Source organism: Larimichthys crocea, chromosome XIII (genome assembly GCF_000972845.2).
Source record: "Larimichthys crocea isolate SSNF chromosome XIII, L_crocea_2.0, whole genome shotgun sequence".
Classification (NCBI taxonomy): Eukaryota; Metazoa; Chordata; class Actinopteri; family Sciaenidae; genus Larimichthys; species Larimichthys crocea.
Window position 1 is genome coordinate 18,599,556 of NC_040023.1, and position 26,723 is coordinate 18,626,278.

The 26,723-nt window shown below is 39.7% G+C and overlaps 4 protein-coding genes across 15 annotated transcripts in view; 2 read left to right on the forward strand and 2 right to left on the reverse strand.

Annotated features, from left to right (window-relative positions):
* The window catches only part of LOC109137345 (uncharacterized), a 2,574-nt gene extending 486 nt beyond the window's left edge, over nucleotides 1-2,088 (reverse strand). The window contains exons 1-7 of the mRNA XM_027286016.1: nucleotides 1,950-2,088; nucleotides 1,225-1,539; nucleotides 876-1,151; nucleotides 760-798; nucleotides 510-677; nucleotides 384-428; nucleotides 230-292 (exon numbers count right to left, since the gene is read on the reverse strand). Of these exons, the coding sequence (XP_027141817.1) occupies nucleotides 230-292; nucleotides 384-428; nucleotides 510-677; nucleotides 760-798; nucleotides 876-1,151; nucleotides 1,225-1,539; nucleotides 1,950-2,013 (970 nt within the window). The 5' untranslated portion in view covers nucleotides 2,014-2,088. The remainder of the gene's footprint in view (nucleotides 1-229; nucleotides 293-383; nucleotides 429-509; nucleotides 678-759; nucleotides 799-875; nucleotides 1,152-1,224; nucleotides 1,540-1,949) is intronic.
* Nucleotides 2,089-2,790: 702 nt separating this feature from the next.
* Nucleotides 2,791-4,709, forward strand: LOC113747400 (allograft inflammatory factor 1-like). The gene is made up of 6 exons (XM_027287138.1): nucleotides 2,791-2,947; nucleotides 3,049-3,110; nucleotides 3,246-3,312; nucleotides 3,403-3,444; nucleotides 3,587-3,752; nucleotides 4,136-4,709. The coding sequence occupies exons 1-6, from the start codon at nucleotides 2,929-2,931 to the stop codon at nucleotides 4,221-4,223; spliced, it is 444 nt and encodes a 147-aa protein (XP_027142939.1). The 5' UTR covers nucleotides 2,791-2,928; the 3' UTR covers nucleotides 4,224-4,709.
* A 1,054-nt stretch (nucleotides 4,710-5,763) lies between these two features.
* On the forward strand, nucleotides 5,764-8,664 carry LOC104925497 (casein kinase II subunit beta). Its single transcript, XM_010739128.3, has 7 exons — nucleotides 5,764-5,924; nucleotides 6,243-6,318; nucleotides 6,829-6,931; nucleotides 7,014-7,129; nucleotides 7,210-7,285; nucleotides 7,405-7,594; nucleotides 7,808-8,664. Exons 2-7 carry the CDS (start codon nucleotides 6,247-6,249, stop codon nucleotides 7,896-7,898), a joined length of 648 nt encoding a protein of 215 aa, XP_010737430.1. The 5' UTR covers nucleotides 5,764-5,924; nucleotides 6,243-6,246; the 3' UTR covers nucleotides 7,899-8,664.
* A 64-nt stretch (nucleotides 8,665-8,728) lies between these two features.
* Nucleotides 8,729-26,723, reverse strand: part of LOC104925498 (titin) — a 20,823-nt gene continuing 2,828 nt past the window's right edge. The window contains exons 7-33 of one of the 12 annotated variants that reach the window (XM_027287129.1): nucleotides 26,212-26,364; nucleotides 25,863-25,960; nucleotides 25,319-25,491; nucleotides 25,103-25,219; nucleotides 24,202-24,402; nucleotides 23,946-24,068; nucleotides 22,923-23,816; nucleotides 22,311-22,541; nucleotides 21,973-22,200; nucleotides 21,631-21,855; nucleotides 21,292-21,516; nucleotides 20,932-21,165; nucleotides 20,595-20,837; nucleotides 20,084-20,311; nucleotides 19,751-19,921; nucleotides 19,460-19,654; nucleotides 19,086-19,277; nucleotides 18,271-18,473; nucleotides 17,928-17,996; nucleotides 17,753-17,797; nucleotides 17,001-17,063; nucleotides 15,385-15,564; nucleotides 12,209-12,592; nucleotides 11,498-11,620; nucleotides 11,144-11,254; nucleotides 10,978-11,058; nucleotides 8,729-10,482 (exon numbers count right to left, since the gene is read on the reverse strand). In XM_027287129.1, the coding sequence (XP_027142930.1) occupies nucleotides 10,453-10,482; nucleotides 10,978-11,058; nucleotides 11,144-11,254; nucleotides 11,498-11,620; nucleotides 12,209-12,592; nucleotides 15,385-15,564; nucleotides 17,001-17,063; nucleotides 17,753-17,797; nucleotides 17,928-17,996; nucleotides 18,271-18,473; nucleotides 19,086-19,277; nucleotides 19,460-19,654; nucleotides 19,751-19,921; nucleotides 20,084-20,311; nucleotides 20,595-20,837; nucleotides 20,932-21,165; nucleotides 21,292-21,516; nucleotides 21,631-21,855; nucleotides 21,973-22,200; nucleotides 22,311-22,541; nucleotides 22,923-23,816; nucleotides 23,946-24,068; nucleotides 24,202-24,402; nucleotides 25,103-25,219; nucleotides 25,319-25,491; nucleotides 25,863-25,960; nucleotides 26,212-26,364 (5,220 nt within the window). In that variant the 3' untranslated portion in view covers nucleotides 8,729-10,452. The other 11 variants (XM_027287137.1, XM_027287132.1, XM_027287127.1 and 8 more) reach the window with 11 other exon arrangements.

A 26,723-nucleotide genomic window follows, 5' to 3' on the forward strand; every position in this document is an offset into this window, starting at 1 on the left:
AAGAAAGGAGAGAAATGTGTTACTTATAATAATATTATTAATAACGTTTATTTAGGTTAACACCTTTCACAAAGTGCTTCATGAGTGAAATATTGTTAAAAATAAAAACAAACAAAAACAGTAAAAAGAAGCATTAAACTAATTGCTATGTTTAATATGATGAAAATTTAAGTATTTTATTAGTAAGGTAAAGTATTGTAAAGTGATTTGAATAGTAAAAAAAACTCACAGGTACACAGGCTACTATCCCGTGATTGATGGTAAAGACTGTTGACTCGTTGGTTTGCAGTATCTGTGGGACATAAATAAAATGTGGTAAAGAAAGGGGGTCACAGTGTACAATTGGACTAAAGAAGGTAGTGAAAGAAGAACATGGTACTTACCTTCTGACACTGCAAGAGCCACAATCTCATAACCATCAAAGGACTCTATAGGAGAACATAAAGCTATGTAACATATCAATACTGCATTGCTATCAAAATTAAAAATACGTTTTAGACATATCAAACCTGTTGTGTGCCTCTGTGTTTGCACAGGATTTCTCTGGGTGTTACGTCTGCAGTAAAGGAGCAGTCCTATCAGGGCAGCAATTATGGCAATCACAAAAATAACTGAAACCACAGCTACAATACTGCTGTTCTTTCCGGTCAGTGAAATGATCACATTGGTTGTCGGAGCTATGGGAGAGAGGAAGAAGATTACTGATGCAATTCAATCAAGCTGTAAAATAATAAAAGTCTAGAGTTTTTCTTGCAGTACCTCGAATGGTTGTGGCCACAACAGAATGGTTCACTTCATCTAGGAAACAGAAAACACACAGTTGGGTTTATTGTCATTCGTTGTTAGTGATAATATCAAATAGTTTAAAATCTTACCTTGGACCAGTAGATTCATGTCAAAGCAGCGTTGAGTTTGTCCAAGTGTGTAATTACATCTGTACCAACTACTGTCTCTCTTTTTCACAGACTGGATAGCTAATGTCCCATTAATTTGAACTATCTCAGAGTTAACATCTACAGACTTGTCTCCTTTCCGCATTACCCAGGAGATTTTTGAGGGTCCTTGTTCTCCTGGTTTTATGTCCACTGGGCAGTTCAGATTAATAGATGCGTTGGGAGCTGCCTTCACTGGTGCTGCAAGTGTGCTACATTCTGAAAGAGGGGAGATTTAAGTGATGAATTTGTACAAGAGTGAGAATAAGGAGAATCAAATCTATAATCTTACCTTTTATTTTAACAGATATTGTTTTGACATGAGCACAGTCCCAGCCTTTACAGATTTCACAGGTGTATGATCTCACATCAGATTCTTGCAATTTTGTCAGATAAAGCGACATTTTTCCATTTTTATCAGCTTGCCATTTTATACGTTTATCATCCGGGAACTTGGGTGATTTAGGCCTGGCGAACAGAACCTGTTTGTCATCTGTGACGAACAATTTAACTCTGTAGCAGCTCTTTGGATCCATCACTGTAGAATTAAAACAAGGGAGAACTACATTTTCCCCTCGAGCAGCTGATGCAATCTCTGGTGACGCACCTTTAAAATGTCGAGCAGCTGATGCAATCTCTGGTGACGCACCTTTAAAATGACAAAAAAGAATAATAATAAGACCAAGAATAACAGCTAGAGTACATATTGTATATAGGGATTTTGAATAGTTTACTCTAAAACAATCAGTGTCTGAACTGCAAGGCAGATAATTCAAGATTTCACAATAAATTACACTGAACTGCAAGGCAGATAATTCAAGATTTCACAATAAATTACAGCTATTTAAAACATTTTAGAATAATATTTATAGGCAGTGCATGTATGCCAACTTTCCAAGTCCAATCACACACACATATATATATGTGCATATGTATATTTATTCTGCCCACTGAATATACAAAGTAAATACATTAATGATATTTAATGATTAATTAATTATTTAGTGATTTACTCACCTCCACACTCTGATATGACCGTTAACAGAATTAACAGGAGACACTGCAGACATAAATGTGCCATTTTGTGTGAAATGAAACCGTGTGAAGAGACAAACAGCAACTCACTCTATGACTTTTACTTTTTGTCTCCACCTGTTCTCAGTTCTCTAAGTTACACAGAAGTCTCAATATGAAACTACTGGCGCTCCAGTTTCTTGTTGCTTTTTTTTTGTTCATGTATACCTGATTATGTGGCCAATAGAGCCCCCGTGTGGCAAAAATAAAACATTACATCACATTGACAAATGGCCATAAGAGCACAATGTGCACTAAAGTTATTTAGTGAGTTCACTATTAAACCAAATTATTAGTTTAATACCAATAACCAACTTGTGTGTCATTCCCAGTATATTTATATATAACCTGAAACAAAAAAAGAAGCAAATATCAGTTCAATGTGAAAAGTACCTAAAAGTGTATAGTCAGGTTTTTGCTTAATGCAAAAATAGAAAGAGACTGTCTGAAGATTACAAGTTTACTGTAAGGTCTTATATAGCAACTGACATGAACAACTTCATGGTATAACTGTGGGTGATTCATACTGATATTACTGCAGAGTAATGTGTCCTTATTTCTAAAGTAACACTTCTCTTTAGTACTCTTCCTTCCTTAAAAGATATTTTTAAACCAGTGGACATGCATCACTTTGTCACATTTACTTTATCAGAGCGTATGAATGTGTATGAGCTCGACCTGGCCATTACACAACAAACTTCTCTTAGTGCTTTCTACCCACTATGCATCGTGACATTCAGACTAAATGTTACAATGTCCATACACCAGTTGACCTCTGCTTGCTGCAGCCTTAAATACAACAGAGGAACTTATTAAAGCTGAAACTTAACTTCGTCACTCCACTTCCTCTTGTGGCTTGATTTACAGAAACGCTTTTCACACTCAGTGTTGGTTTCACGGACTCTCAGTGTGATACACAGAAATGGCTAGCAAAGCTCAAGGTTAATTTGCCTTTTTCTGCTGTTTATATAAAATTATATTTCATATTTGTTAAAAGGATGATTAGTAAGACTGTTGTGTGTTGGCTTTTTGTTTCTCATAGGAGGCAAAGCGTTTGGTCTTCTCAAGACACAACAGGAAGAAAGACTGAACTCTATTAATGAGGTAAGTTGATATCTTTAAGTTATTGAGTTACAACAGACATACGTGGATTTTGGAACTATTTTTATACACATAGGGTCTGGATACAAAAACTTGACACCTGTGTAATACTAAAAATAATATGTTGTCATTATTTAGGCTTTTCTCTCAGATCCCCAGTATGCAGAGGAAGAAGACCTTAGCTCAAAGCTTGAAATGTTCAAAAGTGAGAGTTTGTTTTGTCATTTTTAATTAATCTGTAATTTACAGTACAGTCATAAATTTTGGAATGAGATTATATCTGCTTGTATTACAGTGAAATACATGGAGTTTGATCTTAATGACAAAGGAGAAATAGGTACGTTCTTAAAGCCTTAATATTGTCAGCTACTATTGGAAACAGTTGCTTTCTGTAGCAACATATAACAAAGCTGTCTTCATTAATTATAGACATATCCACTTGTAACTTATTTGTTTTCTTTGAACTGTTCATTTTCTAGATATAATGGGGTTAAAAAGGATGCTGGAAAAACTTGGATTGGCCAAGACTCACTTAGAGCTGAAAAAGATGATGTCAGAGGTGGTTGGAGGGACATCGAAAGACACTATCTGCTACCATGACTTCCTGAATATGATGCTGGGGAAAAGAAACGCAATTCTAAAACTGTGAGTAAATACTGGGTAATTTAGAGAATGGGGATGGAGACCCAAAGTTGGGTCACAGTAGGGTTAGACTTAAGGGGACATTAAGAGCCTAAATTATTATATAAATATGTTACATAAATAGGTGCTGGACAGAAATTTGTGTAAAGCTAGTTGTAATGTTGATAGCATAAAGCCTAAATCTAGCTGATCAAACCATTAGTTTGATACCAAAAAATTTTTGGTGTGCCTCAATCCCAGTCCATTAATTATAACCTGAAAGTGCATAATGTATCCGGTGATTGCTTAATGCAAAAAAGAGAAAAAGAAAGTATTCTTTGTCTAAATGTTACGAGTTTACAGTAATGTCTTATTCAGCAGCTGACGTGTAATTTTCTTCATTCAAGGATCTTGATGTTTGAAGGCATGGGAAAGGAGCAGGAGTCCAAAGATGCTGGACCACCTCGTCGCAAAACCTTTTCAGATCTGCCCTGAAGGAGCTCTACATCGCAGCAGGAATTGTCACTGTGACTATTTTTCAGATCTAAAATTTACATCAACAAGAAAATGGAAAAATGCATATTGTAAAATGTGCATTTTTATGAAGTTATGGAATCTACATAAAATGTTTGTTCATTCTGTCTTGTGTGAATATGACCACAGTACAGATTATAGACAAGTAAATGCTTAAGCCTACTTCCCCTATATGATGTTGAATTAGATGCTTAGTTAAATACAAAACACTATATATTGATATTGAATTTAAATGTGAATGGTTATTATCATCATAACAAAATACCTTAATTATTACTATAACAATATATAGAGATTGACTGGGTTTTATATAAGGTGTAGGCCAACATTGTACAAGATACAAGTTAACTTTTGAACGTAAAAAGGCACATACACAATGAAACAATCAGAAAGTCTATGTTACCATAGTTCTTCTGGAAATTCATTAAAAAGTCAATGGAGAGAAAAGTCTTTTGGTTCTGTTCTTGCTTTTAAATCAAACACATTTAATACACGTTAACTCTTTTTTTTTGTTATTTTGTTTATAAGAAGGTACAAGCAATCAGTAATATCAGTCTTTAACAAAAAAAGTCACTAGATTAAACAAAATAAAGTAGTTCATGCATCACACATTTCTTATTTGTTAGTTGGACTCAAAAAAACATTAAAGTTCAATTAGAGACAGCTTCAAAGATGTAGTTCAGGCACGTCCAAAGCCGGGAGCCCGGGGGCCAATCACGGCCCGTGGTCAGATTTCATGTGGCCCGCAGTTTTTATAATATATTATTTATGGCCTGCTAGGATTGTTACTGTATGGCTGGAAGATTTGTCTTGTTTGGTTGACATGATGAAGCATTTGGATGCACTAAACGTTAACCTCTAAGGACATAACTGCTGGTGTCATGTACCTGTAGATGTAACACAAAATATTACTTTCTAAATGATCTTGTTGAATAAAAAAAATGTTGTTAAATGTTAACAGACTTTGCATTACTCATAAAAAGTCATGTTTACAATGAACATGAGGTTCAGATTCGTATTATGCAAGTTTAACTTTTTCATACAATTTATTCTTTGTTATCTGACTCCAGATGTGAAGAAAAGGAAGAACTGGTTTTTAGACTTGTTTANGTACCTGTAGATGTAACACAAAGTATTACTTTCTAAATGATCTTGTTGAAGAAAAAAATGTTGTTAAATGTTAACAGACTTTGCATTACTCATAATAAGTCATGTTTACAATGAACATGAGGTTCAGATTCGTATTATGCAAGTTTAACTTTTTCATACAATTTATTCTTTGTTATCTGACTCCAGATGTGAAGAAAAGGAAGAACTGGTTTTTAGACTTGTTTAGATTACATTGCCATTACAAAATGATAATTGTGACAATGAAAATAAAATAATTGCAGAACATTGCATTTATATGTAAGTTTCATTGGTATTTTTAAAATTTAAATGCTATTGTGCATCTTCACATAGTCCCTCTTTAGAAGAAGTCTGGACACGGCTGATGGAGTTAAATTCAATTGTTAAACACACTTTCATTGTGGGTAGCCCTTGTGCGTCATGAGCGACTTTATTTTGAAAACTGTGGTTAACCGGAAGACGCTTCAGTCATCCCGAGAGCGAGGACACACCAGCTAAGCCTGCAAGTTGATGTGTTAATAAATACAGAGAAGGGTGAGTGGATATGACTTTCTATGAACAATCATATGCACGTAGAAGACGGCAGCTTTAAATACATGGAGCAGCTACAACAAGTAATTCACGCGTTGTCTGAAATAGACGCGTCGACGCTGAGCTAACCAGGAGCTAACGTAGGTAGCAGGTTAGGGACGCAAACTCGAGGCGGATTGAGTCATAATGCAACAAAAATCACATTTTCTGTGCAAAGATAGCATCTACAGTCTGCTGCACCTGTGTTAAAACCAAAGGTTGAGTCCGTGGTTTGTAGCTGTGAGGATGTAAAATAAAAAATGATGCTGTTGTGTCTGACAGGAGGATGAGCAGCTCAGAGGAGGTGTCCTGGATATCCTGGTTTTGTGGACTCAGAGGGAATGAGTTCTTCTGTGAGGTCAGTACCCGGGTTTACTGGGATTTTTGAGTGTTGCTATGACCACTAACTTTAATTTGCATGCCACAAAATAAAGCTGGAAGTTGTACTGTTTGTTTTTCCTTGTGCACATTGTATTACCTGGATATGATCCTACAGTAACACTCATAGTTAAGAGCTCTGCTGATATAACACTCACAATAACACAATAACACTTATTCCCTTTCCCTGTTTCCTCCTGATCTCTTCCACTGAAGCATTTTTCTCACTCCATCTCAGGAAAAAAAAAAAAACACTTAAAAATAAACACTGTGCTGGTGGATGTAGGCGTCACGTAGTGTAACATACTGGTGTGTCTGAAAGTTCACACAATCCACTTCTAAATGTAACGCCTTGATTTCTTCGTCTGCAACATCTGAGAAATCCTGTTAACTCTTATGTAAATGCTTTCCACGCTGGCGTGGTGTAGCAGTGCGCTGTAATCAGAGTTAATGGCATTAATAGTGATTGGATGTCTTTTTTTTTTTACAGGTTGATGAAGACTACATACAGGACAAATTTAACCTGACGGGTTTGAATGAGCAGGTGCCTCACTATCGTCAGGCTTTGGATATGATTCTTGACCTGGAGCCAGGTAAGGATATTTAGTAGCATTTCCCACGTGAAATGATTATAAAGTCAGTGTTTTAACTGCCTAAATCACTTTCATTTGACAGATGAGGAACTTGAAGATAACCCCAATCAAAGTGACTTGATAGAGCAGGCGGCAGAGATGCTCTACGGGCTCATACATGCACGTTACATCCTCACAAACAGAGGCATTGCACAGATGGTGAGGGTGTTACTTAATATCTTCATATTCTTTCATGCTTTATGGCAAGAATCCTTTCTAAATGTGTTGTTCTTTCACAGTTGGAAAAGTATCAACAAGGAGATTTTGGATATTGCCCCAGAGTCTATTGTGAGAATCAGCCAATGCTTCCTATCGGTAAGTCTGACAGATTTACCTCCAGATTAACAACTTCTTCTTTACAAAACCCACTCTGCACTTTTGGCCTTTTGTTAGCAGCTCTGTCTTGACCATCACTGATCTCTCGTCTGATGTAGGTTTGTCAGATATCCCCGGAGAAGCGATGGTGAAGCTTTATTGTCCAAAGTGCATGGATGTTTACACCCCCAAATCCTCCAGACACCACCACACAGATGGAGCCTATTTTGGGACAGGGTTCCCCCACATGCTGTTCATGGTGCACCCAGAGTATCGTCCAAAACGACCTGCCAACCAGTTTGTGCCAAGGTATGTTTGACTATAACTAGCATTAACATGCTTTTATTAGTATGTTAATATGATTAATTAAGAGTTTAAATCATTTGTTTGGCATCTGTGCTGAAACTCTAGTATCATATTGGCACAAGAGTCCATACAACAAACAGCCCTTGACCTCAGGACTAAAAAGGGTATCCCTTCTGTCCAGAAAGTGATTGTGTTTCATGTTCGTTTGTTTTTCAGGTTATATGGTTTTAAAATTCACCCAATGGCTTATCAACTCCAACTTCAGGCTGCATCCAGTTTCAAGAGCCCGGCCAAGACAATCCGTTAAAACTCTGCTTCGATAACCACAGTGGACTCAAAAGACTTTGTTGTTTACTGCTTGTTTGAAGCAATGGATTATATATTCCCAGTGAATGCCTGTACAGTTCCCCAAACTCACCTCTGTGTTGGTAGACCGTTTCAGATTCAGACCTTTTCATTTTTCTGTACCAAACACGTAATTATTCCCAAAGGGTCAGTCTCCTCATACAGTGTTAACCTTTAATCGATGTCAATCCATTTTTTTTTTCAAAACAGATAAGTGGCTTTAACTCTGTGATAACGAAGGCTACAGTGTGGCTTTTTGGCACAACTGCAGGTGATTGAATGTAACAGGAAATTTTGCCACCAGCCCCCGACAGATTTGCCTTATCCATAATACACTCGGTCAATACTTTAACATTAAATTGCATCAATTCATATTAACTTGTGCTGATTTTTGGAATGTGCATAAGAATTTATTCTGTTAAGGTGAAGGATTTTATTTGATAACAGCAATATGTAGTAAATGTGGTCAGGTGCTATTTCCGACAATGAACACCAAATTAGAGAAAGTGAGAACTTGTTAAAAATGGGCCTATGCTTGATTTCAGTTTTATTATTATGCTCTTCACTCTCCTTCAAATTCAGTGGCTATGTATGTACTTGATCGTTTTGGCTAATGTAACATTACGTTCCTGATAATTCGCAGTTTCATTCTGTTTACATTATGGTATTACAATCTAAACAGACGTAACTTCCTTCCCAAGTGAATGGCATTAAATATTTATTTCTTACCAAGATCTCCTTCATACTTTTTTTTAATATATTGTTCTTCACACACAAGACAGCCCAACAAAATGCAAAATAATGCATGTTTTTATTTTTTCATAAAAAGACAGGGATAAGTCACAAAGCAACAATATTTTCCATTGTCTAAAAACTATCTTCATGTGAAATTCTACATTTTCTTCCAGGAGAGGTTTTATGTTTTCCATGTAGCTACAATACCAATGGCTTTTTTTTCGGGTTAAAAAGTTTGCTAACAAACATGCTATCTAAAAAAAGGGATTTGTATATTTTAAGCATTTTTCTCCACTATGAAAAGTACAGAGTGTAATCTAAGACTAATGTGGTAAAAAGGCTTTACAAACTTGGTTGATAACTAATGCAATATTTAACATTGTGACATCTCTAGTGGAAACCCTGGAAATCAGCTTGTGTTGAAACATCACAGTACATCAAATCACACGAGACGGTTCCTACTTTACAAATAAATTAGTGTATAGTAGAACATGTAAAAAAAGACAACTTGTGCTCCTATGAGAGAAAAGCCACATACACTGGGACAGCTGCCTTCACCTGTTACATGTGTGGTTACTGTGACAGACAAGCTTTGTAGTTATTGACCTCACTTGACTGAACATAAATGTACATTTAAAGTGGGGATGGATATACATATATATGGACATTCCTCATACAATCATGGAGGTCTGTAGTCTAATAATATCAAAACCTGAGATAAACAGACCAAAGCTTGTAAAACTTTTCTTATCAAATATATTCAAAGCAATTGACTTCTATGCTACTGAACAAAAACATAGGGCTGAGGGAAGCACTCCGTTGTCATGTGTAAATTGTGAAAGATGTGATAAACTTGGTCGACTACAAGAGGAAACGAATAAGAATGATTCAGGGTGTCAGAGGCAAGACAGGTAAGCAGGTCAGATAGAGACCTCAAAATTCAGGAAACACAGCACAGTGGCAACCTACGATTTCATGAGCTGATGGATATGAATAACGTAAAAACCTCAAATTTGTACAAATACTATAAAAGCATTAATTCTATAAAATAGAGAAATATTTCAAAATAGATCCATTTTTAATCCAAACTTTACAATAATGTGGAGGCTACTGGTTCTTGGCTGGTTAGGGAAGAAAAGATTTGTTTTTGTTTTTTTGTGATAGTACCTGAGCAGTGAACAAAGCCAAACTGTCCAAATTTGAGCACAAAATATCATTGATCACATGATGTGAGGTATGTCATTTCATTTAAAAAAAAAAGAAGAAAATGTCGCTCCTGAATTAAATAGACAAGTAAACAACAACAATAAAAAGTTCCCTTGAATGTAGTCTTAACGTTCCCCTAGCAGCACCAAGGGAATAAATGCTGGTAAAGGTGTCTAAACTAGGATGGAAACAGTGCATTTGTATAAAATCAACAATGTAAAAACTGCTAGCAAAATAAAAGCAATCATAACTGAGATCACTTAACCAATAAAAGTGTATTCACTATGCTTTTTGTAACACCTGGTTGAGATACTGTAAGCCTTTGATCAAACTGGAGCACTGTGCAGCCCTCCTCTACCTACAACGAATGGCTCAACTGAAAAACAAAGCAAAAAAAAAAAAAAAGCAAAGAGGATCTACAAAGATTAATCTACTCAGTTATCCATAATTTATGAGATATTTCTTTCTGGATATGTGTGTGCAGATAGAGCTGGTCACTGTGTGTTGAGTGCTGCACTCTGATGAAGGGATGAAAGGTGGATAGTCAAAAGAATAAAACGCAGGTGGTGATTCAGTTACAATGCAGATGCTCCTCCATCTTTCCCCTGCAAGACATCATGTGCACTTGTATTAGTAAATTAATGAAGTCAAAACATTAAAATATATAACCTTATTTGTTTTCTTTCTTGAGTGTTAGGTGAGAAGATTGATACAACTTAAATCTATCCAGCTAGCCTGGCTCCAGAAAGTGCCGGCCAAGAAATAGTCTGGCACAAAACCTCGCCCTAAAACTGCAACGTGTTACTTTTATGCTTATTTCTTGATTAAACAAATGACATGTTAAATAGTTTATATAGTGCTGATTTTTTAAAGAACTTTGGACACAACTTTGCTAACTGATTCCCACTGTTTTTAAGTCTTTAAGTCTTCCACCTTAGTTTCATAGTTACTGAACATATGAAAGTGATGTCGACCTTTTCGCCTAACTCAGCAAGAAAACAAAAAGAGTGTTTCTCAAATGTCAGACTATTCCTTTAATATTCTGTCCATTGCTGTTTTTTGTCATGGGCAGAGGGTTTCTAGCACAGACGGTTTTGTACCTTGTCTTGGTCAACGTCAGAGTCCGCAGTTATGACAATTCTCTTCTCCACACGAGTTTCCGAAGATCCACCTTTCACTACCTAGTAGAGGCACAAAAATATATAACTCAGGCAAATATTACTATTAAATATTGACATTAACAATAATCAAAATTGTATTGCTGACCTTTGAGATGTGGGTGGTAGTGGTGGTGACTGTGGTGCCGCTGGTGCTCTCCGAGGTAACAGTCTTGGTAACAGTTGTACTATCTTTATCGTCTGTACCATCATCTGTCACCTGATATATATTTAAAAAAAAAAAAAGAAAGAAAGAAAAGGTAGAGTGAATGATCAGTTTTTTAGATAAAGTGACCCTGAGCTTCAGCCAAGGAAGGTGCAGTGCTGCCTCATGCTCATTCTGGAGCTCCTTGGCCTGGTCCTCCCAGACCTGCATGCTCTATAGTGCTGATATCTTCCTCCATGCAAACCGATAGCCTATAGCTGAGACAGATCTGGGCTGAGCAGGTGCAGGAGCCCCTACCTTTGAAGACTCATAGATGAAGGTCTGGGTCGGGACGACAGGGACCTCTGTGGTGGAGATGCCACTGGTTAAGTTGTTGGAGACAGCTGTGATGGTGACTGTCTGGGTCTGGACCAGAGGGGGCTGTGGATGGGAGCATAGCCCCATGAGCGGCTGTTTATCCAGACACTTTGCACCTCACAGCAACCAAATTGTTTCACACCATGCATTCCCTTCTAAGCCATTGCCTATGCGGATTAATTTTCACCTCAACAGCCGTCTCTTCTCACCAAATTTGTTTCAATTATGATTTTTGGAAACAACAGAATCACCTTGTTACTTCCCTTCCCACCACCAACTGCCACAATAGAGAACAGAGAAATGGAAAATATCAAGCCATGAGTGGGTTGGAAATATAATGAAAGTAAAGTCAATGTGAAAAACACAGCGTTTTGTGGCAGAGAAGAATGTGCTAGTGTCTCGTCGACCCATCACCATAGTTGAGGACTTAGCACACCACTGTGCAACACCTCTGCAGCAACCAGAGTTACTTATTTGATTATGATGAGCATAATTGACACCTCACATAATACAGCGGCTTTGCAGATTCATGCTTTTTGATTTGATTTGCAATGGTGCTGCAAAGGAGTGAGCAAGTGTGGCAGCCTTGAAATCATACAGAGGCCAAGCAGAGACAGAATCAGCATCACCCTGAGGGGGTCAGGAGGCTACCTGGAAGCAGCGTATGACCCGTGGACCATCGCTCCTGAAATAGGAAGCTGGGGAAGATCCAACTATCCTCCCAGAGCACTCGGACACTTCGGGACACGGTCCCTCTTCCTCCTGGATCTCATCTAAAGCTCTACAGCAGGGGTCGAAGGAGGGAGGCAGCTGCGCCATCTCCACCTCTACGATGGGCACCAGGGAGGTCTCAAAAACTACAACTCCTTCCTGATCACATGACTCTTCCTCAATTGGAACACCGGGGGCTTCGACACTATCAGGCTCACTCTTGTGGCTCACAGTTGGACTGCCTGAAAAGCCCAAACTGCTGCTGGTTTCCTCATGTGCAGTCTTTGTCTCTGAACCATTGCAAAGCGGACTAATGCACACACTCTAAAAAAAGACACAACAAGGTCACTACACAATCACAGGTGAAGCATTTCCTGCTGACATGGTGTGTGTAGTAAGTCACATAGATTACAATACATGCGTGTTAAAAATGTAGTACAGTATCCATGTTATGAGGCACTACAGATCTGAAGTAAGATTATTCGTTTGGATTTATATGACTAAATCAACACCACAGCTTAATAAACCATAAATGCAAACAATATATATCCCTTCGTGGTCACAGTGTACCCTCTTCCTTACTGATTTCCACATGACACTTGCTGTAGCAGGTTACCAAATAAGATGGATACTGAATAGAGGTATTGCTCCGTATTCCATTCACGATTATAATTCTTTACATGTCAGAATGAAATGGATTTGTCTATTGCTTGAATTTCTTTCAATAAAAATGGACTGCAAAAATGACAAGCCACTCACAGTACTGTTGACAAGACAGGCCTTAAGTAATAATACTGCATAATGTGAAAGTTAAGTGATAAAGCGCGGGGTCCTTGAAAGGAACAAACAATCATATGAAGTGTATATGGAATGCCTTTTATTCTTTGGTCAAAATTGATTGTCAAAAAGTCATGCAACAGGAAATCTCTTGCAGTTGCTACATACTGCCTTGCCAAATACTGGTGACAGAGAAATGGGTTAAGAAGAATTACATTTAAGCTGCCTCAGGGTCTCCCATCACAGGAAAATAATATTGTGACAAAGAGAATCGATAAAACTCCCAGTAACAAGACTCTCGTTCTCTAGTGCTTATATCATGTGGGTACAGGACAAAGGATTCTAGATTCAAAAATCACATCACAGTGATCAGCTTTAGACAATCGACAATATAAATGTACCTCAAAATGTGTAAAAAAAATCAGACTCAAAGTGACATGGTTAAAAACCTCCCATAAAAGTCAGTTGTTAGGCAATACTGCTTGATTGAATGATTTAAAAGTCCAAAAGACATCGGAGAAAATGCAAAAGAGTAGTGGGTTGATTGTCATTTCCAGTCCTAATCAGTCTTTGGAGAACAGGTCTGGTTCTGGCTGGAAAAACCAGGTCAACTGTGCCGCAGTGGGAAACAGAAGGAACCAAAGTCTTGTTCCACAGAGGCCAGAAAAAAAAAAAAGTGGCAGCGTCTCAAGTGGAGCAGAGGATGAGAGATGAAGAATGCTAGTGATGTTTGAAGAGGAGGCGAAGGAAGGAGAGGAGGAGAAGAAAAAGCTAGAGAGGTTGATGGGTACGGTAGATGGACTAGGTGCGGTCTCCACGGATCACAATCACACCTGTGTGGGGTTTTTCCCGCAGGGTCAAGACGGCCCCTCAGCTGCGTTTGGAGTAGAAGTCTAGCAGGGGGCCGCGTGGGAGGCGGATGACAAACTGAGGGGGAGGGGGAGGAGGAGGAGGAGGAGGGGAACAGAGATGAGAGGGAGGAATTTTGAAATGCTTGCAATGACCGAATAAGTACTGAGCTTGTAAAAAAGTTGTGCAATAACTAATTCTCTCCGATGCAACAGCATGGCAAACGCCTTAATGTAAAACAGAAAAGCATGGAAATGTTACTGCCACATGCATTTTTAGATTTTTCCATGTCCAACAATTCACTTTTTTTTTTTTTTGAAAAAAGAAAAAGTCATCCACACTTGTAGCATCTCATTTAAAAATAAAATAGATGAATTTCTTTTTTTAAACATACAGGTTCTGATTCATCTCTAGACTACAGACTTTGAGCTGTCAGCTTTGTTTTGCTTTGATGTGAGTGCAACTCTAACACGTCTTGACAATACGATGTACCGCAAGGCTTTTATCTTCACGTGTAAGAGTGTTGCAGTCGAGTTGGGCACGCTAAATGGATCTCTGTTTTACGTGACAGCGGCTCAGCTAGATCGTGGGTCGCGTTAATTGTGCACTGAATAATAATCGTGTAAACATTTTATCTATCTAGTTATTAATACCAGCAATGATACAGCTGTGAATGAGGTCTCTTCATGAAAACAAAACAAAACAAAGCAACGTGAAAAGAGGGGGCGTAAAACAAAATGTATTAAAATGAGAAGGAAGCTCATCATTGGAGGAAGGACAGAGGACAGAGGGAAAAGGTAGATACTCAGCGTAACAACGTGCAAAAATTCACGAAAGGGTCATCACTGAGTCATGCAGTAAACTTCACGTCAGGTCTGTCAGTCATGCAGTACGAACATGTCAGGGTTCAAAGGCATCCAATGCAGATAAGGTGAACCAAAGGGAGTTCTCAGAGAGTGGACAGCCGGTCCCAAAGATGCCTAACCCCACATGAGTATTTTAAGTGAAAGAACAAAAGTACAGACCCTATTCAACAAGTCCAACTGCATTCCTCATACACATGCATGTGTTGCATAGCACATGCCAATGCCTTGAATAGGTCTGTACATGCACACACAATGCATCAAGCTGTAAGAGAACCAGAGAAGAGCCTGATCTCATCTCAGATCAGTTCTTTTAGTGAATACAGATGTTATCCACAATTTCAGGTTATTCTGTCCCATTATAAATCCATGCACACTGCTCACAGGTGCAGTTTTTTTTTTTTTTTCCCAATCAAGTACAATTATCTCTGAGAATACAGAGACACGAAAAACCAACGTGATGATGTACGTATAAATACAGCTTCAACTAAGTTAGTTCAGGAATTGTTAAGCCTTCATGACATAATTTAATTGAAATAAAATATTATTTATAATATCATTTGCTCCAATTCCTGAACTGACACTTAAAAACAATTTGGTGATAAGTAGTTTCTGTGGGAGACTTACCCCATCTGCACTGGGCAGAGGCTGACCATTGATACCCAGGGTGCGGAACGGAGAGTGCGTAGACAGACGCTTGTCCCACTCGCTGGGCCTCTGTTCTGGGACGGATTCCATGAAGTTCCTCTTCAGCTCACTGATACTGGCATGATGCTTGAGCAGGTCCTCCTGAGGTTTATCGAACTCCTATACGGAGGAAAGTCGAGAGGGGAAAAGACGGTGTGGAAGGGCGGAGGGGGCGCCAGGAAATTTAAGAGGCAAGTGGAACAAGAAAGCAATAAGGAGAGGAGAAATAATAGGTGAAGGGCCAAAAGTTGGATGGGGAGAAAAAGGGAAGATGGAGGATATGTCCGTAGTTGGGAGAGATAAACAAACATGAGAAAATAAAGAAAGTAAGTTAGATTTTGTTTCTTTTTGACATTTCTCTGCAAGCTGTGTTGATTATTGCCGATTAAAGAAACAAGCTGAAGCAGCGTTAATTGGTCATTCTATAAAGGAACATAAAATTAGTGGGGGCCAGATGATCATAGACTAGATGATCATATGTAAATTCTTGACAGATTACGAGCGACTGCTTTTCAAAATGAAAAGCGGATTCATGAGACACACGACTTCATAAAGGACAGGAACGCTGTGATTTATCAAAGTCGATCATTAGTTGGAGTATGGTTGGGTAGGAGCTATAAACTATACAACACAGCATTAAAAGGTCTATTTTATAGCATGAGGCTTGCATTGACACACGTCGTGAGCACAGGCTGCAAATCAAAAAAGGAGAAGAGGTGATGATAGCAGACATGGTAACCAGCTGTCAAAGAAGCCTCAGTATGAATGGAAACCTGTTCATTTAACACAAATGAACAAAAGCGACAGTAGCAGCACAGATTTGGCAACATTTAGCACCAAGTTGATCTTTATTGGGAGCTACTGACACCCGTTTTCATCAAACACACTGCAGACAATGATATTGGTAATGAACCGAAGTGTTTAAGACCCATTGTGGTGCTAAAGAGCAACTTAATGATAAGTGTTTCTCCAAAGCTCATTCCTTTTATATACAGCAGCAATAATTACTTCATTTTATTTTCTATGGTGCAAAGATTTCATTTGCATAACTGCTGAGAAAGTGCAATGCATTAATGGTAAGTTAGAAAAAAAAAAGGTGGAAGTAGAAAGAGCAAAAGCAGGAACAGGAGAATACTGATGATCCTATTGATGAAAAAATAGGATGTATGAATCCTGGCTTGAAGAATGACTAAAAAAAAACTCTCTGATTGGCTTAAATGTTAGCTCATCAGCCACACCACAGGGCTGATCAACAGGGACACTTTAAGGATTGAATGTAGCACCCTTAACAACGATGCAAATGTAAGAATCCCGACCACAGCCCAGTGCTTATTTGTTGTATATTCAACAGCACTCTCCTGAAACAACCAGATTAGAGTCACACTGCCACACTCACTCACACGCACACTTATCGGATAATCTACAGCCAGTTATTTGTGCTGATGCAAAAAGTGTGAATCGTGCAACATGCAAGCGTGATATTAAAAACAGCAGCCGTCGTGCCAAAGAGCAAGAAAATACAGATAGAGACCGACATCTCCAGAAGGGATACAAACCTCCAACATTAAAAGGCTATGTCTGATATAAATTGAGTCACCCTCAATTTTCTTAGCTCTTTTCTGTGAAAAATGAAAAGAACAACAAAAAAAAAGAGTGTGGGTTTGTTTCAGTTTCCTTGTGATGCTGGCATTAAAACTGCCACACCTTGGACATGCATACTACAAAATTCACCACAGTGTTAATACAATAGATAAAGAAAGCTGTGAGGAGTCTGCATGCAAAAAATAGTGCAGGCCATAGGGGCCAAATTGCAATGTAGTAATAAAATAAAAGAATGTAAGGCTCTAGACTTAAAATTTCTATTTTTTTATGAGAGAAAAACAAAGAAGAGTGACAGAAATGTGATAAAACACCAGCTGTCATGCCACTTCATAGTAAAGTGCATTTGTATCTCTATTCATGCATGTGTGCATTCCAGGGTTTACAACAACAGCAAGCAATGGGAAAAAATGATTGTAAACTTGTATAATAATTTGCGTCAAAACATATTTTAAAAGGTAAGCATAGTCTTGAAGTTATATTAATATATTAACTCTCTATATATTCCATCTATTCTAACATTGTTCTAGCTCTCAAAATATGCTGTATGTGCATCGAACCTGACGTAGATTTCATTTAACACCTAGCCGTATGGAAGCACAACATGAGAAGAGGGTGAAATTAGTCTTTTTGGATGAGAAGACTGAATATCATCAGAATGGTGGTGGAGAAATGGCTATGGAGACGTATACGAGGCTGAGAATCTGACCTTTCGCATTCGCACCACCTCCGTACTCATGGCCTCAGACTCGCGCTACCCCAGGGAGGAGAGAGGGACACATGTTAGCATCCTCTGCTTGTTCGCACGGACACTCACATCTCAACCACAGTGGAAACAAGTCTTTTGAGTGGCAATATACAAGAGGCCAGTGTCTGACACTAACCTGAATGTCCCCATTCATGGTGGATATCAGTGAAGAGTGTACTTCTTTCTCGTACCTCCACACTGCTGGCTACAGCAGCAAGAGAGACACAGTTCACACTCGGACACAGAGAACAATCTCTGCTCACTACTTTAGCATTGTTTTATTATCAAAGACTATAAAGCACTTCTATTAAAAAGACTCCTTTATATTTCATAGTTACCATTTTAAACAATCAAAACCCTATGAGGACACATTAGAAATCAATTGACTGGCACCAGGTATCCTGTATGTTTTACATACATATATGATGCTAAACCCAAAATTACACACATGCAGAATAGCTAATAGAAAAATTGTATACCTTGACAGCCTTGGCCTCGATTTTTGAGGGCTCCACAGCTTCTACTGTGACTTCCAGCCTTCGTTCCTCCTTGCGGCCGGGCTTGATCGGAGTGGAGGTCTGGGGCTGATCGAAAGGGGCCATGGGGATCCCTGCCTCTGCCAGAGCAGCCTGGGAGAACACTGGGGCACTGACGGGACGGGTGCCCCTCTGTGTGCTCACCACTAGATGAAATAAAAACAAAATGCAAACGTGAATCAAAGGAAATATGTTTTAGTGCAATGTGGGATGAGATCAAATGAAGATTGACACGGATATAACCAATTAATTAGAGTAAAACACACAACACAGCCACATTATACTCACAGTTCTGATCAGATCAGAGAAGCGCACACTCTGCAGAGGTATACTGTACCTTATATGCTTTGTTTATCCTCTTTTTTTTTTAAAAGGACAAGAACCTGAGGTAGGCCAGAAGCAAAGTCCACAAAGTGGAATGAGAAAGCGAAAGCATGGATGAGAGTTCTTGTTGCGATCCGATGACATGTGCAAAGGCAGACGATGTTAGGCTGTCAAGACCAGTGTGGTTGAACTGGTGAAATGCGGCGATTAAGAAAGCGTTATTTCTTCAAGATGCGAAAACGTAGCGCGGTCAGAGGTCGGTGAATAATGGCGAATGTGCATTGCCGTTGAGGCACATTCTCTTGTGAAGGGAAGTCTGTCTACCCTGTAAACCGGCTGCAAATGTTAATAAGCGTTTCATGGGGCAAAGAAAGTGCGATGACGTTGTGAGCTGTCAGCAAAACAAACAAACCCAAACGGGTAAAAAAAAATACCTGACTCTTTGGAGCCCACATCTAGTAGAGCAAACCAATCAGCATTGACATGTGCCTGTGTTAGCGGACGTCTTTCCTCCAGGACCCGCTTTCCAAACTGGGGTCTCGTCTCAGAAATAGCAATCCTTGTTTTGGCCACAGCAGCTGGAGCTCTCACCCCTGCTGGCAACTGGATGCGCTCAGGGACAGCGACTAATACACAACCAGGTATTTTTTTGTAAAAATAGAGTGCAAAATATTAGGACAATTGCATTAACAGTAAAACAGCACAACAGGTAGGATGATCAAACATCAAAGAGTAATTGTGTACAGTAAAACACACTCAAATATAAAATGTTTGTATGTATAGCTGGACTAGATCATTTTTATTATACCTGATTTTTTAGTGGCTAAATCCAGAAGAATATACCAATCATCCTCCATCTCCCTCACTGCTGGACGTGGTTTCTGCTGTAACACCTTCTCCTGCTGCCACTTCTCCTGCTTTTTAGTAATTCTCTGCTCTGTGGCTGTAAACTCTTTAGCTGGTCTCACCTCAGGATACATACGGACACGTTCGTCCACAGACACTAGTGCAAGATACACACAAACCTCCTCAGATTCCACTTCAACATATACTGAAAAAATCTGTCTCACAGTAGGAACCAAATGGAACGGCAGAATACCTGATTTTTTTACTGCAACATCTAGCAGCACAAACCAGTCGTCATCCACTTGTCTTGGCTGTGGTGGTTTAACCTCCGCCAGCTTCACAGGTGGCTTCATGTCTTCCATGATGAATTTTGGTTTTGTTACAGTGGCAGCCACCACATCCACAATACGCTTAACCCCAGCAACTAACAGAAAAATAAGGGTATATGAATATGATGAAAATTTTGTATTTTACTTTAGATGGAGTTATTTAAAGGTTTAAAGCAAATGAGAAACCATCAGGTCCAGTCCAGCTAATTAACCACCACTTAACTGAACTTTTAGCACCCTTTGGCAATAAGAGGTACCTGGTGGTACGACAACAACAGGCTTGTCACGGATGATGTCGAACAAGATGAACCAATCATCTCCTCCTTCTCTCTCTGACGGTGGTGCAAATTTGCCCGGTCTAATCTGAGACAAACGTGTCTCATCTTGCTTGCTGTCCGCACCAATTATCATCTTCTTCCACGTTGTCGTCTCTGTGGTTTTCACCTCAGCCTTCCTCACATCCGGAATAATCTCAACAGGAGTAACTGGCACAAATGGACAGAGTCAATGAAGCTGAATGACACTAGTAAAAAATGTTTGACCATTAAGTTGTTTTAAAGTGAAATCTGAAGGGGGTGCAGGCATATATTAACTGAATAGCTGGTAGAGAATTTCAGGTTGAACAGTTGGTTACATTCATTCAATATTATCCTCAAGCTTCAGCCAAGGTAAAGAATCATCTTGAATATTATCTGAATATTTTGCTTGATACTTCATGTGAGAATTTATATGAGGGAGTGACAAAAGACATAAGAAGCCTGCGGGTACCTGGAGGGACGTAGGCAGTTTCTCTAGGAACAACGTCCAGCAGAAGAAACCAGTCGTCATCTATTTCTCTCACTGGCAGAGAGATTTTCTGCTGCACTGGTATAATTTGTTTGGGAAGCTTCTTCTCCTCTTTCTGCACCACAATCTCTTCAACTACAACCTCCTTCCTGGACTCTCTTATTGTTTCCGTCACAGTAGAAATGCTTTCTTCAGGATAAACCTGAACGTACTCGGCCTTCGTAACTAATGACAAAACAAAATAAATATTTTATAGAGTATTGTAAGAGACTTAAGCCATGAATTTCAAAATGAACTTTTTAGGGAAAGTTGACAATACCTGGTGGAACATATGATGGTTCTCTAGTGGGAACATCCAGCAGCACAAACCAGTCATCTTCTATCTCTCTGACAGCCTGTGGCAGTGCTACTGCTCGCTTTTCACTCGGCACTTGTTTCATTTCTATGTCTCCCATTACAAACACCGCTCTTTTTTCTCTCCGCTCAACAGTTGTCATTTCAACCAGAGAGACACGTTCTTCTGGAGACACTTCAACACGCTGTGCAACAGCAACTAAGACAAAAGAGATATATAATTTAGACAGTAGATGGGGATTTAAGGATAAGAGCGTCTGCAAAGCTCTGGATAATTGCTTGCTCTGATAAAGCTGTGAAGCAGTGCAGGGGATTTCAGCAATACCTGGTGGTACGTATGAGGTCTCTCTTGGAACAACATCCAACAACACAAACCAGTCATCATCTCTGTCAGTCACTGGCTGTTGTGGGATATCTGGTACACGTCTCGGTGCCTCTTCTATTATCTTTCTCTCTTCAGCTACGACTTCTCTAACCACCTCATCAGCTGCAGTTCCAACCACAGAGACAAAGCTTGCTGCATCCATCGGGTCTCTCTCCTTCAGTGTAACTGATATGAGCAAAGCCAGGAGAAAGTCTTTGAACATAAGCAGTAACGCACACTTCTCATAAATAGCAATAAAGCGCAAAAATAAAGCATGTGAGCCAAAGATTTTAACAATACCTGGTGGTACATAAGGTGGCACTCTAGGAACAACATCCAGCAGCACAAACCAGTCATCATCTCTGTCTGTCACTGGCTGTTGTGGGATTTCTGGTACACGTCTCGGTGCCTCTTGTATTATCCTTCGCTCTTCAGCTACGACTTCTCTAACCACCTCATCAGCTGTAGTTCGAACCACAGAGACAAAACTTTCTGCATCCATCGGGTCTCTTCCCTTCAACGTAACTGATATGAACAAAGTCGGAAGAAGGTCTTTTAACACAAGCAGTAACGCACATTTCCGATATATTTCCGAAAGCACAGAAATAAAAAAAGAGTGAGAGCCAAAGGCTTTAGCAATACCTGGTGGTACATAAGGTGTTTCTCTAGGAATAACATCCAGCAGCACAAACCAGTCATCATCTCTTTCTGTGACGGTCTCTGCTGCTGGGATATCTGGTACACGTCTCGGTGCTTCTTCTTTTATTTTTCTCTCTTCGGCTACAACTTCTCTAATCGCCACATCAGCTGCAGTTCCAACCACAGAGACAAAACTTTCTGCATCCATCGGGTCTCTCTCCTTCAGTATAACTGATATGAACAAAGTCGGGAGAAAGTCTTTTAACACAAGCAATATATATTCCTATATAAAGTGAGAAAGCACAAAATGAAAGTGTGGGAGCCAAAGATTTGATTGGTACCTGATGGCACATAAGCTGTGTCTCTGGGAATAACATCCAGCAGCACAAACCAATCATCATCTCTGTCTGTGACGGTCTGTGCTGGTGGGATATCTGGTACACGCCATACCTCCTCCTCTATTATTTTTCTCTCTTTTACTATAATCTCCGTTTTCTCCTCAACTGTTGTGATCTCAGTAGTCGAGGTGAAATACTTGTCTTCATCCACTTGAGCGCGTTCCACAATAGTAACTAATGATGACAGTGAAGGAAGAGAATCTTTGAATGTGGGTTATTCTCACTTGCAAGAAACAATACTCGAAATCCAGAGCGAACAAGCCGACAAGTACAATTTCAGGAAAATAACAAAGAAAATATTTGGTTAATACTTTAATATTAGAGTTTTATGGTGTACATGATTTTAGAGGAGTGTTGTGTGTGGGTCAGTTTGTATTAAGCCGATTCACTGAAAGTTTTCCTGGATCAGCAAACATTATTCAATCTAAAGTTTTCTTGAACTCACTTGTAACTCAATTGTTAATTCAAACAGTACATAAAGTACTGTAGGAAGGAAACTGTAGTATATTAAAATATGAGAGAGATTAGTAGAGGTCTAAAGCTTGCATACTGTACCTGGTGGTTTGAAAACAGCTTTGTATGGAAGCCGGTCAAAAAGTATGAACCAGAGGTCCTCATCTGCCACCTGAGATGGACGCTCGGGCTGAAGCCTTTCCGTGACACTTCTTTCTGTCAAATTTAGCTCTGTAATCGCCAGAATTTCTGTCTTCTGCAATCTTTTACCAGTTTCTAACCTCTCCACTGACATTTCACCAGCCTGTACCTGCGTGTCTTCCATTTCTTCCTGCCTCTGCCCTCGCTCATCGACAATAGTCACTCTCTTCTTAGTCCTACGCTCAACCTTCTGGTATGTAACCACAGAGGTGGTACCAGAGACATCTAAAGAGCCAGACCTTTCCACCACCTCCTTTTGCCATTCCTTTTCTACCTGTTGTAGCTTCTCTCTCGAGCTATCATCGAACAGACTCTCGCCTGTCACCACTGTTTCACTCTCCTGCTTCACCTCGACCTCTTCCTCTTCAGGCAACAAGCCTTTTAAAAACACACGCTTTATCTCATCTTCCAGTTCATCCACTTCACCCTCTTCTGTCAATATTCTCCTCACTGATTTCTTCACCACCATTTTTGTTATACCTTCAGCTTGTATTTGTCGCTCCTGCTCCAAATCTCTCGCTTCCTCTCTTAACTTAGCTACTTCTTCCTTACCCAGTTCCTCTTCTATTACTTTCTGAAGTTTCTCTGCCATCTCATCCACTTCTTGGAGCCTTCCCTCAAAATCTCTCACTTCCCTCAAGTTCCTTTCTAAAACATCCACTTCTTTCAGTTTGTCCACTAAGGTCACAGTTTCCTGCAGCCTCTCAATGACTTCCCCAGTGGGCAGTTCCTGCTCTGTTACATACATGCCCTGCTCATCCTTCTCCTGGAGCTGGAACTGAGCTATGGGAGAGACTGGGAGGAGTAAAGGGGAAAATGAACATGAAAGGAACTAAGGTTTTATTGATACAATCAAGCTGTTAAAGATTTTCTGTAACAGCGACATTCAAATCGCAGGTCATGTTTCCACACAAAGCAACTCACATGGTTTGTCAGCGCGCTCAAGGTTGAAGAATCGGTCAAAATAAAGGTGCCAATCGTCTTGTTGCGTCAGTGCTGGTTGCAATAGCCTGTCCATAGAGCTTGTTTTTGCCAAGCTTAGCTCAGCTGACAACATCAGAAAAACAATAATGAACAATTTCATACCATATGAGCACACAGCTGCAAACGAAAACAGGTGGCAGAATAGCACCACATGATCGGTTTAGTAATATCTGGCAGATATTACAAGTGCAAATACCTGGCAGTTTCACAAAATCAGGTGGTGAGACAAAGGGAAAAGGGGGATAACGATCGAACAAGGCAGACCACTCGTCTTCCTTTCTCCTCAGCTCATCAGATGCCAGCTTCTGCCAAGTGTCCTGCCAGGTTTCTGTGACTCTGTGAACAGACTGCCCCTCCTCCCAGAACTGAATGGAAGTCCGCTCAAACTCCCCTCTGTCTGTGAAAAGATGACGAGGTGATGCAGGCAGTTATGTAATGTTTCTGCTGGAGAGATGGCGGCCACTGTGAATGCTTCACAGCGCTTCAAGCGTGTTTTCTGAACAAAACTGCCAGACTATTGTGAGTCCATTAAGCTGAGGTTAGTACGAAGCCGAATGAAAGATGCCGCTCATCCTTCAGAACAAGAACAGATAAAAAGGGCAAAACTGGCGTTGGATGTTTTTTTTTTTTTTTCCAGTGTGTAAAGTTCCAGCTTTATCCTGTTTAACTGACAGCTACGCGAGCAGCGATGAGTCAGTCAGTCAGTTAAGATGTTGAACGTAAAAGGTGCAAGCTAGAAGCAGATGAAAGTTATTGTGCAACACACATGAAGCAGCAACTTCTGAAAATGCCACAATTGAGGAACGGCTGCTGCAAGACTGGAAATGCTCGTGAGGAAACTCCTTTCATTCATAGTCCACAGTGACCAAAGATACCCTGGGATCATGCCAGGGAAAGTACAAGATGGGTGACATTACCCACATGTCCAAGTTAAGCACTTGTGCCGCAGCTGACAGAATCTTTTCAAAGGTCTGCCAGCATGAAAGCAAATGAGCCACAGCGGATGAGCATATTAAATTAGGTGATAAGGCTTGAAGAAAGCAAATGCTGCAAATATGCCAAAAAGCTCTGGTGCAGCTCCACACAGCTCCTGGTACCTGTGAATTCAGAAGACGTCTGGGGTTTGTCTGATGCCAGCATCCGTGACCAGTCATCAACCTCAGACCTGGTTGACGCTGAGAGTAGTTGCAGAAACTGGAGAGTTTCATCTCCAGCTGCAAGAGCGAAACAAGTCACAGAGCAGTTTATCGAACCTCTGCTTTAGCACAAGATAAACGCATGAAACAATCATTTCATTATGGGTTTGCACATACCTCCGTCAAGGTTACGGGACAGCCTCTTGCTTGCAGAGCGTGTGAAGCGAGGGGCTGGACGGTCAATCATAGAGCTGGCCTGGCGGGTCTGGGCTTGAGTGCGCCCGCTGTACCGGAACTTAGAGCCCAAGCCAAGGAAGCGACGTGATGCGGGGGGCTCTACTGTTGGAACCCTGAGTGACAAAAACATGAATTTAAAATTAAAAGTGACAGAACCACATACCTGAGTTCAAACATAAATTATACCACATAAAAATGTTTTTGCATTTCCTAAAGAGTGTCATTGTTATGCAACTAGGTTAACACCAACTTTAACTATCTTATTAAGTAGATGAAACCTTTGAAGGTTTGAGGTAACGCTAAGGTCAGGACCATTGGTATGCAGCTTTTCCTCTGTAGTTAAACTGCCAGGGAGCCAATATAGGGCTTAAGCTGCAAGGACCAGTTAGCCAATTATCCAGGGGATAGATAGGACCTGAGAATGACCTCTGCTGCCAGGCAGAGAAGTATCGTTCAGAATAAGTCAACAATGAACTGGTCTTACCTGAAGAAGGTATGGTGTTCAACACAAACTTTCCACAGCTTCTTTGAGGCTTTGTAGTTGGGCAGTTTAAAGCCAATTGTACTTTCGTACTGCTCTTGCTATAGACGAAGAAACAAATAAATAAGTTAATATTAGTACTTTATGTTGCTAACATTTATATACTTTTGTTGATAACACATGCAGCATGAAATATTATGTCCGTTCTTTACTATATTACAAGACTAAATAAAAAAAGGTACCAGATAGGTAGAGTAAGTTTCAGGAGAATGTCGGTGAATGAGATGAGATAGAGAGAGATATGAAAAACAATCCAATTCAAAAGACACAAAAACAGAAAACTCAGATTTACCTCTGACGGCCTGATTTTGATAAAGAAGCTGCTGCGTTTGTAAGAGATCTTGAGCACTTTGGGCCAAGGGAAACGGTTGATCCTCAGCTTGTCCTTGTAAACCATCAGGCCACTGGAGCAAACCCCGAGCGTAATGTCAACACCATCAAGATCCTGTGTGCAGAAAAACAGGATGATGGACAGTGATATATTGTGTTACTGCACACTATCACACTGACCCTGCACTTACAGTAAACTGTCACTGGGAGGCAGACTTTCTTACACTAGGAGGACATGGATTTTGAGGTCATGGAGTTTGAAATGTTATGAATCTCTCCTTTTATCTGAAAGGGGGGCTGACATCAATTTTGTAATTACAGTGTGAAAGCTACTGATGTAATACAAGCATGCCATTGCCAAACAATGACATCCATATACAGCTGTGCAAGCACAGCTCTTTTCATTTTAAAACAAACAGAACATATATTTATTTTGTTTATATTTAATATTTGATTTTTATTTTTTTTTATTTA